This window comes from Hippoglossus stenolepis, chromosome 6 (genome assembly GCF_022539355.2).
Source record: "Hippoglossus stenolepis isolate QCI-W04-F060 chromosome 6, HSTE1.2, whole genome shotgun sequence".
In the NCBI taxonomy this organism is placed as follows: Eukaryota; Metazoa; Chordata; class Actinopteri; order Pleuronectiformes; family Pleuronectidae; genus Hippoglossus; species Hippoglossus stenolepis.
This window is the reverse complement of record NC_061488.1, coordinates 20521243-20534142: the sequence shown is the minus strand read 5'-3', so window position 1 is coordinate 20534142 and position 12900 is coordinate 20521243. Positions and strand designations below refer to the sequence as shown.

Sequence of the window (12900 nt, the reverse complement as noted above, 5' to 3'; positions counted from 1 at the left end):
TTTCTTTTCAAAATAAAGGCTAGTGCCATGACTAATAAAGCTATTGGCCCACTAACAAGAACATTTAAAACTTAGTATTCAGGTCCATTTTATTCCAATAAAGTCAAATCATATCAGAAGCTATCTTGGGGCCTTGTCATATAGAGCAAGTCTGCACCATATTCGGTATTATAAGGTGAAGAAGAAGACTATTGATAAAACTACTAGTAATAACTGTATCAGTGTGTGTTTAGCAGGATCATGGGGAGAGTGGATTGTTTGCAGCTCAAGAGGCAGAAACACCTGCAGAAAACAACAGGAGGTGGCAGATGAGTAAGCTATGAGAAAGATACTGGCGCGAGAGGACGTGGAGTTAGTATTGTGTATCAATGGAATATGAATATGCATCAAGGGAAGTGTGCAATGAGCTCTTTCAGACATGATGGTGCCTGACCTTTAAGGGCATTGCGGCTGAGGAGAAGGGATTTAAATTCTATTCTGAAATTCAGGATGCCAGTGTGGATACACTACCCTTATACCACAGCCTGTTTGCACGCTTTTTGTTGACAATTCAGTCCCAGCTGAGGATCAGAGGTTAACCCTAACCCCACATTTGTATAGGTGTGCTTTCTCCTAGTTCTGAGCTTACCTTCTATTTTAATTGTTGTTTTATTTTTACCTTGTTTTTTACTCTTTTCTTATGTATAACACTTTTTCGTGGTTGGCTTTCACTTTTTCAATTTCAACTTGTATAGCACCTTGCACCTGTGTTTTGAAAGGGGCCATATAAATAAAGTGTATTATTACTTATCATTACACGTCTCGCGGACATGATTTTGAAAAGCCACAGCGGAAGTGACATGTGCTGTTCATCACCTGGCGCTTGAGCCGTGTTTTGCTTCATGGTTTTTGCTGAACGTCGTGAACGAGCGATCAGGAGGAGAGAGGAGAAGTTTTCTTCTTCGCGCGCCACCTTCTCACCTTCGCCATGGAGGCTCACTTCGTCCGGGAGGAGATCAACAGCACGGTGTGGGAAGTACCGGAGAGATTCACGCGGCTCAAACAGATAGGCACCGGGGCGTACGGCACAGTGTGGTGAGTGTTACAGCCTTTACTCTACAGTGTGTTTGTGTGTGTGTGTGTGTGGGGGGGGGGGGTCTGTGTGTCTGTGTGTGTGTGTCTGTGTGTGTGTGTGTGTGTGTGTGTGTGTGTGTGTGTGTGTGTGTGTGTGTGTGTTTGTGTGTCTGTGTGTTGTGTGTCTGTGTGTGTGTGTGTGTGTGTCTGTGTGGGTGGGTGTGTGCGTGTGGCTGCTGCTGAGCCTGAGGTGGGCCCAGGTTACATCCTGGACTCCAACACACTGTCAACACTCATGACACTGTAGTAAGACGTAGAACAAGTTATTACACGTTCTTATTACACAGGCCAGCAGCGTGCCATAGCTGGTGTCACAGCCTCATAGCATGTAGCTCTCATACATGCTTTATGTACCATAACAGGGGATGTAGCTGTGTGTTAAAGATGGCCTCTATGCACTTACATCTCCACATGCTGTTATATACAAGCTTCGATGGTGAGAGCCACAGAATCAGATCATATATATATATATATAGGGTTAGGGTTAGATATATATCTATAATGATAATAAACTTTAATAATCTAGCACCTGTGAAAAGTCAGTTACAAGGTGCTTCACAACTTAAAAATTAAATGAAAGCAATCTGTAGATCACACAGCAGCAGAGCACAGATACAGAAAGTAAAGTTACACATGAGGAAATAGTAAAATAAAGACCAAATAAAACATAATAGAATGATTAAAATAGATGATTAGGTCAAAAATGTGTCTCGTAACACCTATGCACATATATTTGTACGTGAACACATATAACATCATGTATATTTTACACACTATGTCTCTACATGTATTTGCTTGTATTTAGTTACATGAAATTAAACATAATTCATATTACATGATATAAGTGATCTATTCATGCCAAGACAGCATCACTCAGCGATATTGGTTTACAGGTGCCATGTTGTTAGATAAATAAAATCAGTGTGGGACGAAAGTTGGCATTCACACAACTCTGCAGAACCCTACCAACCAAAGGGCCAATCTCTGTAAAACTATAACTTTCTCTGTTTCCTTAATTAATTCATATTAATTTGCATTCAAAGCTGTCCTCATTCTTTCAAGTATGTTTTTATAGTGGAGGGAAAATGAAACCTTCTTGTTTCAATTGGGATTTGCCTAAAAATAGAAAAGTCTAAAAGAACATTCTGAGAAATGTGGTGAAAGGGAGAAGTTAGTTTTTTTTTTCAAAATATTGAAATGGTGCAAGATCTATCATCGTGGACTCAGACCAGCAGATAATGACTCGCTGACTTTGGTTACCAGGGTTTTCAGCTTTGTAATGTGGGAGTTATGGTCGGTTTCTCAGCTTTAAATGTCTGACCTTTAAAAGAGGCACCATCTGAAGAACTGGGATCATGCCACCACCACCATTATCTGTAATTTTGCCAAATTGCACATCTCTCATAGAAACATCTAGTGAGAAACTGCAGATGCAGGAGGAGAAGGAAGTAACACACAGACACATATTTGACCATTTCATTGTCCACTGTATGCGTGAAATGCACTGTGTTTGTTTTAGATGTTTATCTGACGTGGATCATCTGTTGCATGTAAAACTGACTGTGGTATCCTACATGAATGTGTCAGTGTTGTCAACAGCACTGTGCATAAGTGATGTGTGTACAGTGTGTTGGTGGATGCGGCTCCAAATAGCCTAACAAGCCTTTCCTCCTACGATGTGATGCCCTGCAGATCACTGCAAACATCATCAGCTGCCAAACATTTACATGTTGACACTCAATAAACCACAGACCCACACACACTCACACACATAATCAGTTAGACAATGAGTCCCACATACAGTAGCTCTATCTGAGAGCATCTTTTCTGTGTCATATGAATTCATGCAGAGCTTCTTCTTACCAAGAGTGAAATCTGAAAAAACGGCCTCTGTCATTTCCCCCCACTGCTGCGACTTCAAACGAGTGGAATCACAGTGAAAGTAGCAAACGCATGCAGACTCAGCCTGCAGAGCCTGACTTATTTCATTATTCACCACAGCTCAGCAATAAATGAGAAGACTACAGAGAAAGTGGCCATCAAGAAACTCCACAGGCCCTTCCAGTCAGAGATCTTTGCAAAGAGGGCCTACAGAGAGCTGCGGCTGCTCAAACACATGAAGCATGAAAATGTGAGTAGAACGAACCATATTTCCACCTTATTTCCTATTTCTGTTCACAGAGTGGCAGTTCTTGGGGGTTTGTTTTTGGCCTCACGATTGCACAATCATTGTGAGTTTTAGATCCAATAATCTGTTCTACGTTCATACAAGCCTGCTCCCACGTCTCTGTAACTGTCACGTCTCTTTTTCATTCCAACCAGGTGATAGGACTTCTCAATGTGTTTACATCTGCCCCAGGCTTCAATGACTTCCAAGACTTGTGAGTATCTTTCAGCATATTAGCACACCCCCCTCAGGCAGAGTCAGACAACGCCCCTCTGATGCATAGTGTTCACATTCAGCATTGCCGACAGGACTGGGAACAATGGTTGTTCTCTGTTTTGGGCTTAGCTTAACAATAAGTGAGTCTCTGATAAGAGAAAAACTGACTTGGCCATTGTCATTTGAAAGAAGAACTGGCTTTACCTAAACTGTTGCCACATGGAATCACTCTAAACTATCACTGTATAGCATTGAGAACTAGTAGAGTGCATACCTCCACCAAGACCCAACAGTCCCCCTAAGAAACCACATTTAAATTCACTAGATCCAGATTTTTTTTTATTTTAGTCCCCTAAACATGGCTGATACACATGAATTTTTCTCTGAGAAATCAACAATCAACATCTCATATTGATAAAGGATAATGGGTTTGTCCCTGACCCATACAACATCCTTCCACCAAGTTTTGTGGTAATCTGTCCGGTAGCTTTTGCTTAGTCCTGTAAACCAACAGACAAACAAACGCAGACGAAAATACAACCTACTTGGCGGAGGTAAACATCCTCGTAGCTCAACAGGAGGTAAAGGGCCCAACAGCCTTAAAACCGAAGCAATGAATACAATCCGCATACTTAAGACCCTATAGCGCAACTGAAAGTGTCAAACTGCATAAGAATGAATCACTATAGAGGGAACAAAATCCATTAAATAACTAAAATCAGGATAGAACTTTGTGTCTTGATGTTGGAACTTCAGGAAGTCCAATCACAACACTCCATGGTCAGTCAGGAGCTTGCCAAGAAACTGACCAGTGTGTGTGTTCAGTCAGGATTTCTCAACAAATGTGTCATGGTTGTCATGGTGAGACAATCTTATCTTACTAGTATTGAACAATAAGCTTTAGGTTCACTGGGGAATTTTGATGTGTGCTTCCTGACATAGCACACACTCTGTCAAATTATACAACATAACAGACAATTATTGAACTGAATGATTACTTTAAATGTATTACTTTTTTTAAGTTTAGTGAGTTAATAAGACATATGCATAGAGCTTCAAATGTGGACTGAAGCACATTAAGAGAATACAATAATTTGGAAGAATCCTGTATATTGAGGCCTACACAAACATACACAAGCACCCTAAGCTCATTCAATGAAAGTATGAAAACACATGGATTACAGCATTAATGGTGTGTAAAATAACAGTGGGACGACTCACTGGGTAAAGGATAGCTTCGTTTTATGCTTAGTTGTGATCTTTGACTGGACGAATGTGAATTATCGTGTTTGGAGTTTTTCGGCAGAGGTGATAATTTTAATCTCTTAATGCTCTACCTCTCTCTCACTCTTTTTCCTCAGCTACCTGGTGATGCCTTACATGTTTACGGACCTGTCAAAGGTGCGAGGTCACCTCACAGAGGACAAAGTCAAGTTCCTCGTCTACCAGATGCTCTGTGGACTCAGGGTAAGCGAAGGAAGCCAACCTTTCAAAAAGTTTTTGAAAGGTTTTTATCGCGAAGGTATCAAAGGCCTTGTTCAGACCTGGTAATAAGATCCTGATCTTAGAGATCCGATCACAAGTTCACAGCGATAAGTTCGTCATGTTTCTTCTGTGACCATTTGCGACCCGATCCCTTTGCTGCTCTATATGCAATAATCTCGTAGGTCATTTATGTTTGTGAACCAGTTTGTAGATGGGTCAGATGTCATCGTGTGTGTGTGTGTGTCTGTTGGTGCGAGCGGTAGGGAGAGAGGGATCAGGATGGACTGAAAGAATGTTGTGCAGCTATGAAGACAGATTTGAGCAATATAAGAAAAGTATCAATCATTATGTGGTGATTTGTGTTGATACTGTGGCTAAAGAAATCCATGCATGGTCACTGAGAATCGTAAAAATATGTTTGACTCATTGTGAAACAGTAGTGGGTCAGAGGACGTCAGCTGAGTAGGTCCTTTATATGTGGCTCACGATCCATTTGTGTACATACAATGAAAAGAATGTGGCCACATGTGTCCCAGACCAACTCAGCATTAGGTGCGTTCCGACCAGAGCTGGTCACTCAGGATGTTAATACCAGGTCTCAAAGCTGGCTGATTATGTTTTATGGTAATCATGTCACACATATATATATAATGAGAGGTACAGGTACTTCTTGTGCCTTATAAGACAAAATCATAGTGAATGCTATATAACTATAGCAATTATAAGTTATTTAAGAAAGGAAAGAAGTATAGATGTATTATTAAGAACAATAGTTTATTTTCTTTGGTGAACTTATGCATTCAGCCATTCTACTAAAACCAGCCTTATACACCAAATGATAAATCATAGCATTACATTTGGATGTGAATGCAATATTAATCAATGTCTGCCTGCGTTGTCTCTCCCTGTCTGCAGTACATCCACAAGGCTGGAATCATCCACAGGGTAAGTACACGTCAATATGCCAATGAGCAGAGCTGACGTTAGAGCTTAGAGAAAACTAGAGTGGCACTCAGTAGAGCAGATTCCCCAGCCAAGGTCCAACAGTCTGTTTAAATTCAATCATACACACTCGTAGATAACAGTCCACTAAACACGCCTGATTGTGTTAAAAATTTAGATCCATGAACTATTCACTTGGCAATTGGTAAAAAGAAAAGAAAATGTTAAATAAAGTGAAATAAAATTCCTGGCCCACAATTGCTTCTTTCTTGGCCCATGTCCCATTCTTCCACTAAGTTCCGTGGATAGAGTAGTTATTGTGCAATTCTTCGCCTGTGCACATATTCACGTACCTAAGAAGGACATGCAAGAGTAATGTTGATCTAATTCATCATCACTATCAATGTGAGAATAAACCCTGCCCCAACAGGTAAGATGAGTTGACTCACCTCTGATGTCTGACTGCATGTCTGGAGCTGTCCTCACACCCTGCTGCACCAATGCCAACAGCTGTGGGTGTGTGTGGAGCAGGGAAAGTAGAGCTACTCCAATGAAGCACTAACATAACATCTTAGGCAGCGCCGTTAATACAACAACAAAGAAATCATATCCCGCCTCCAAGACAAACGTTATTTAATGCAGGAAAATAATCAATTCAAATGTGCATACAATAATAAGTGGTAGATGCAAGAAAATAGTAAATTAATATTCCCTCTGTTACAAATACTTTACAGTAAATGAGCAGTGTTGCGTTCTTAGCTTCTTAATCTCAACATATTTATCAGCTAAACTTAATTCTCATTGAGCTGCTCGTGTGTGCACTTATTAGTGATCAGGTCATTGTGTGTTTGTGTTTCGTCTGCAGAAAGCATGGTTGTGCACACCCTGGCTCGGTCCTCTGTTTGAAGTGTTATCCTGCTATTAACAGCAGGGATTCCTAAAGCAGTGAAGGTGTTATCAACACTCACTAACAGTCCAATACTTATCACACATTATGTCACAGGGTTGTGTGACTGAATCTGCACAAATGCCACAGCAGGACTGAGACAAAGAGCTGAGCCGTGTGAGGCTACAGGAACTACAAGCGCTAAAGCTCTTCCCTTGGCGTAGTTCTGAATCTGCACAGTGCCAACGCTGTAATTTTCTGTTAATCACTATGTGCAACAAGTAACCAACACTCAGCTCATTCTGTTTTACAGGACCTTAAGCCTGGAAACTTGGCAGTGAACCAAGACTGTGAACTGAAGGTTGGTACTTTGAAGGATTAGACAAGAAAAACATAAACAACATGAACACATTTAAATGACGGTGCAGCTGCAATAAAAGAATGTGATAAAATACATAATATATCATATGAACACATCGCACCTGTTTTATTGTTTTCACACTGGCTCCCAATTTGTTTTAGGTTTGATTTAAAAATGTTATTGGTTGATTTTATTGGTCTTCATGGTCTGGCCCCAGGCTGTATCTCTGATCTTTTAAATCCTTATTTACCTCAGTGCAGCTTGTGATCTTTGGGGTCTGCTGTCGGTTCCTCAATCTAGGCTGAAAACTAGGGGGGGGGCAGAGGGTTTGCCATCAGGGTCCCAAGGCTCTGGAATTAATTGCCTGAGGAAATAAGGCTGTCTGAGACAATGTCTTCTTTCAAATCTCAGCTAAAAACACACGTTTTTCAGAAGGCAAATTCCTGAATTTACTAGGCTATTATTGTTTCTTTTACCTCTATTGTTATTATATCACCAGTATTATTCATGTACTTCCTCCACTTTTTTAACCTTTTTTCCTGTTGTGCAGCACTTTGTATTAGCCATTGTTTTCTTGTTGTGCAGCACTTTGTATTTTAACCAAGAATCGAACACGTTGTCTAGCGGTTTATAAACTTAACAGATACCTACTTTACACTACTTTATTCAGGGTTTTTGTGCCGGTGGTGATCAGAGTTTGTTTCTACTGCAGATCCTGGACTTTGGTCTGGCTCGCGGGGCTGATGCTGAGATGACAGGCTACGTGGTGACCCGTTGGTACCGGGCCCCTGAGGTCATTCTGAACTGGATGCACTACACCCAGACTGGCAAGACAATCATAGCTGTTACATATTCTCACCCACGTCCTCCCCACTGTCGTCTCAGTGTTCAGTTGGTCTGTCGGTGCAGTGACTGCAACTGTTTCCACTGTGTCACATGGGGATTTTTGTCTTTTATTTTTGTCTTTTATGTTACTTTAGAGATCAGCAGTTTTTTAATATTAATGTCACTGGTGCATGAAATCCATCTGACGTCGCATGGGTGTCCTTCTGACAATAAATCTTATTTTTTCCATTGGGTCTGACAGCAGCCTGATAGACTGAACTGTCACTGAGATGAAAGTGACTTTCCCAGGATTTATGTTTATTTAGGGGATGTTATAGGAGGTTTCTCATTTTGTAAACTATATCTAGAGGATGGAATGTGGCACAGAGAGCCTCTCTGGCACGTTTACACCCTTCATAGGATTGTATTACCTACTGAGTGTTCCCAGTGTAAACAGCACAATAGATTCTGCGCTCTGTTGAGAATAGGAACTTTGCTCTACCATTTAAATGCCACCTTCCTCATTTCTGCTCCACTGAGCTAAACTGAAAACACTCTTGTGTTGATGTGACGTGGTTCCTGCTTGGATTTTCACTGATGTTTTTTTTCTTTGGTGTTTATTCTAGTGGACATCTGGTCTGTGGGCTGTATCATGGCAGAAATGATCAATGGAAAAACTTTTTTCAAAGGAAAAGACTGTATCCTTTCACCTTTGACTGGACATGAACTTTTGAAGCTGATCTCATGTTAAGTAATGACAAGTTTCAGTGAACGCCAAAATAACCTCACATAAAGATCCATCAAATCATTGTGATAATAAATGAGATTGAAAGCCTCTTGATTAAACAGCGACAGCTTTATTTGATGGTGAGCATCATAAATCAGGTGCAACATGGAAGGAAAAGGAGTTACAGTGAATTACATGCAGCAAAAGCAACAAATTTCCTCAGGCAGCCTCCTGTGCTGCTTTTACTGCACTATTACAAACTTCTTCTGCATGTTTTATGTTTGCTTTTTATGTTCTATTTGGCACCTTTTGCACTTCACTGATTTATAGCACCGGTTCGCAAATAAAGCTGCCACTGTCTTATCAAATGACTTTAATTTTGCTGCTTTATGGACCTGCTTGGAAGCCCATACTTCCCACTGAATCTGTGTGGACACACACTTACTGAAGCACCAGAACTCGCCAGGTTTTTTAAATCCTTGATCGTAACCCCAGACATGGACCAGCTGACTCAGATCATGAAGGCGACTGGAGTGCCGGGACCAGAGTTTATCCAGAAGCTGGACAGTCCAGAGGTAGGATAAATTACTGCATGTGTTCATATATCTCAAATACAGCATGTCATGAAACTGCAGTATCACTCAGATGTGTTTTCAAATTATGCTTTTTATTGTTTCCATACAAAATAAAACAACCTCAATCAAAGCAGGCATGATTAAGTGTACGTATAAAAACACAGAGTCAAATACAGGGTGTACAGGATAATGAAAGTCAAAGTATTCCAAAAACAGAACAAACAAGCAAAGGGAAATGAATGTATACATACATACATGTACACATTTAAGGCACATTAAAAATAATAATAATATAAATACGAATAAAATATAAGATAAATTATATAAATATTGCAACCATAATCCTCAGGAAAGAGTACTTTGCCATTACTCACTCAGACAGGTTTTTAAATCCCTGTAGTGAATAATATTTTGTTAATATTCAGCACATTTAAGATGAGATTAATGTCAAACAGAATTAGATAAATGCTAAGGACTCATTTACAAATCATACTTTTCACTAAATCCTTCCTCAAGACCCATGAAAACTACATTAACAAGAATAAAGTCTCACTAGCAGCCCTTAGAGGCTGCAGTATATATTTCATACCAAAATACTGGCATGCTGAAGATTTAGAATTTGTCCTGAGGGTGGCACTAGAGAAAAGGCAGTGCATCAACAAAACATGAAGGAGGATGTGTTCTATAAGGTTAAAGTTAAGATGTGTAAATAATTTTAAAATTAGGAGTTTTATCTACCAGGTACCACCAGTAACACGTCTTCACCACTCACTCTACCAAACTCAATAATAACAACCTATCTACTTATTGTTACATTTTAGGCTCATGAGTTGCTTTGTGTTAAATTCTGTGGATTGCAAAAAAAAAGGTATATTTTTATCTTTCTCAAGATAACTCACTCTAAATAAGCTGTTTTTGATTTGTGTTTTTTTTTTTTCTCTATCAGGCTAAAAGTTATATTAAGGCTCTTCCCCGCTATCCCAGAAAAGACTTCTCAACATTGTTCCCCAGAGCCAGTGCAAACGGTAAGTTGAAATACATCGACTGGCACCACACGACTCATCCACAAATGTTTGTATTTACCCTTTACCGCACACAGAGACTCGACATGACCAGAGTCTTCCACCAGCGCTGGCCCACCAAAGGAGGTCAGGGTCGGGAGTTTGTTTTCACAGTAATCATGTGTTTCGTTTGCTTATTACGTCTGTTTAGCTTCTCTCTGTCTCTGAGTGATGTAGCGAAATAATGACTCCCCCTGCACGGACTGTCAGTGTGAGGCAGATAGAGCACAGGAGAAAATCTATAAGTGAGATATTTTACGTCTCTAGCAGCAGAAAAATAGTGTGTGTTTTGTTCTGTGTGTTTTGTCTGTATTATTTAATCTTCATCTTCTGGAAAGCTGCAGCAATCTGGCATGTGGCTAATGTCAATAAAAACGTTTTACACATTCACTGACATCTACAGTTTGATGATTTTTATGTTCAGACTGTTTTTGTTCCTCTGACCATTTGCAGGTATCGACCTGCTGGAGAAGATGCTGGTTCTCGATGGAGATGAGAGGCTTACAGCAGAGCTGGCTCTGGAGCACCCGTACTTCGACGGCCTGAGGGACCCAGACGACTTTCCTGAGCCTATGCCTTATGATGACAGCCATGACAACGCTATATTGTCCCTGGAGGAGTGGAAGCGTAAGTGAACAAACTATAATTTAGCATTTATTAGAAAGAAATAACCATCATCTAACAATTTAATACAATTTATTTTTGGGGTTATATGGCGTTAAATGAGAAAGATGTGAGCAGAATGAATATGCTTGTGTCTCATAAGCTGTTTTCAGACATGAACTCTGGAAAATTGGGTTGGGTGTTTGCATTTTACACTTGAAGAATGCAGCAGGAGATTGTCCGAGTCGGACACGTTCACAACAAGGCTGTTGAAATCACTGTTTTGGTTTACAGCACATCAACGCTGCAGTCGGCCCTTATGGCCAAAAGCTCTGTAGTATCGTTGTGTTTCCAAGTTCACATCTTGTTCGGCGTGATTTCTGTGTATGGCACCTCTTTTTCATCCTGAGATATTCACCTCCACCAAGGATGTTTTTGTTTTCACACACCCCCTCACCGTTTTCATCATATTCCCAGGGAATAATTCAAGGATCTTGCTGTGAATTCTTCTGGACATTTTCACCCTTGGTCTTAGTCTGACTTATTCATGACATTTTACTTGGCTGTTTGCAGGAAATTTCTGAAAAATGTCCTGAGCAACAGATTCGAACATTGGCTTTCCCCTCTGGGGGGGGCTCTACGTCTGAAAGCAGCTATAGTGGACACAGTAAACAGTGGAACAGTATTACCAATGTGCTTTTCAAATGGTCCAAGTGGACATTTTCTTTTAAGTGTCTACCATGTTGGCCACGTTGAATTATTTACACCTATACAAACATTCTAATGCAGGGCTTCTGTTTATGTGGTAATGAATAATTAATGTTAAAACACCATGCAATATGTCCTCAACTTATTTTTCAGTTTTAATCATTGTGGACATGCAGAAAGCAAATGGTTTTCCCCTTATTGTCCACAGGGTTATGTTTCAAAGAGGTGAAAAGCTTCGTGCCGATCCCACGGAGGGACTCCAAGAGGAAAAACACCCTGACCATGTCTCCGTGACCTGATGAATTCTCAGCCACTACCAACACAGAATACAGCCACCGGTGCCCTTGTACATTCTCACCATGGATTCACTCTGTACCTTCTGGCCTGGATATGTTTAGATTCATGAACGAGAGTTTACATTTTTTCTTTTTGTAATGTGCAATTATTTCCTGAATGTAAATTGCTCTCTGTGTCACATCAGTGAAGTGTCTTGCAAATGTATTGTGACTGAACGTCACAGGGTTTACTGTAAGATTTACTGTAATATTGTTTTCGGATTAAAGTATAAGACTCATAACCAACTCAAATGTTGTGTCATTCAAATTAATGCTGTCATGTGTAATATCGCATCTCTGTATGTTAATTAGCAGCCATGGGGGTTTATGTAGCACATTGAAGTCACATGTAACGAGTGTGATCATGACAGTGTGTGTGTATGATGCTGAGAGCCACTACACTCCTTTGATTCATGACTCTGTTTTGATGACTGGTGATTTCATTCTTCAATGCTGTAGTGTCTGCCATATCAATGTGACACACACAAATTTAAACTCAACCCATGTGGGTCTTCTCAATGTTTAGCAGCATTTGAACATATCATTCGATGGGCTGGTACATTTAGAGGCCGCTGTGTGATGTTAGATATAATATTGTGCAGAGGTCATTCTTAGTGTTAAAAGGTCATTTTAATTTACTGTGTCATCTGTTTAAATGATGATCCAGGTCAAGACATCTTTCTGCCAGAGAGACTGACTTTAACCATGTCTGGCACCTTTCCCTGAATAAGTGGCGTGTGTGTGCGTGCATGTATGCAAATAGAATAAACATGAGCATGCATGTGTGCACAGATGTTTTGTGTACATATGGATGACACAGGACAGGTGTCAGGTTTCCAGAGCACGACTCCAGAGTGAGTTAATAGCACCGTGCTGAAACCACGTGTTCAGAGTAC

At 40.3% G+C, this 12900-nt stretch overlaps 1 protein-coding gene across 1 annotated transcript; it reads left to right on the top strand.

The window, feature by feature from the left end:
* Positions 1-835: 835 nt before the first annotated feature.
* Positions 836-12256, top strand: mapk13 (mitogen-activated protein kinase 13). Its single transcript, XM_035159781.2, has 12 exons — positions 836-1074; positions 3115-3244; positions 3436-3494; positions 4858-4963; positions 5897-5926; positions 7123-7170; positions 7883-7997; positions 8622-8693; positions 9218-9297; positions 10244-10322; positions 10812-10985; positions 11878-12256. The coding sequence occupies exons 1-12, from the start codon at positions 968-970 to the stop codon at positions 11961-11963; spliced, it is 1086 nt and encodes a 361-aa protein (XP_035015672.1). The 5' UTR covers positions 836-967; the 3' UTR covers positions 11964-12256.
* Positions 12257-12900: the final 644 nt, after the last annotated feature.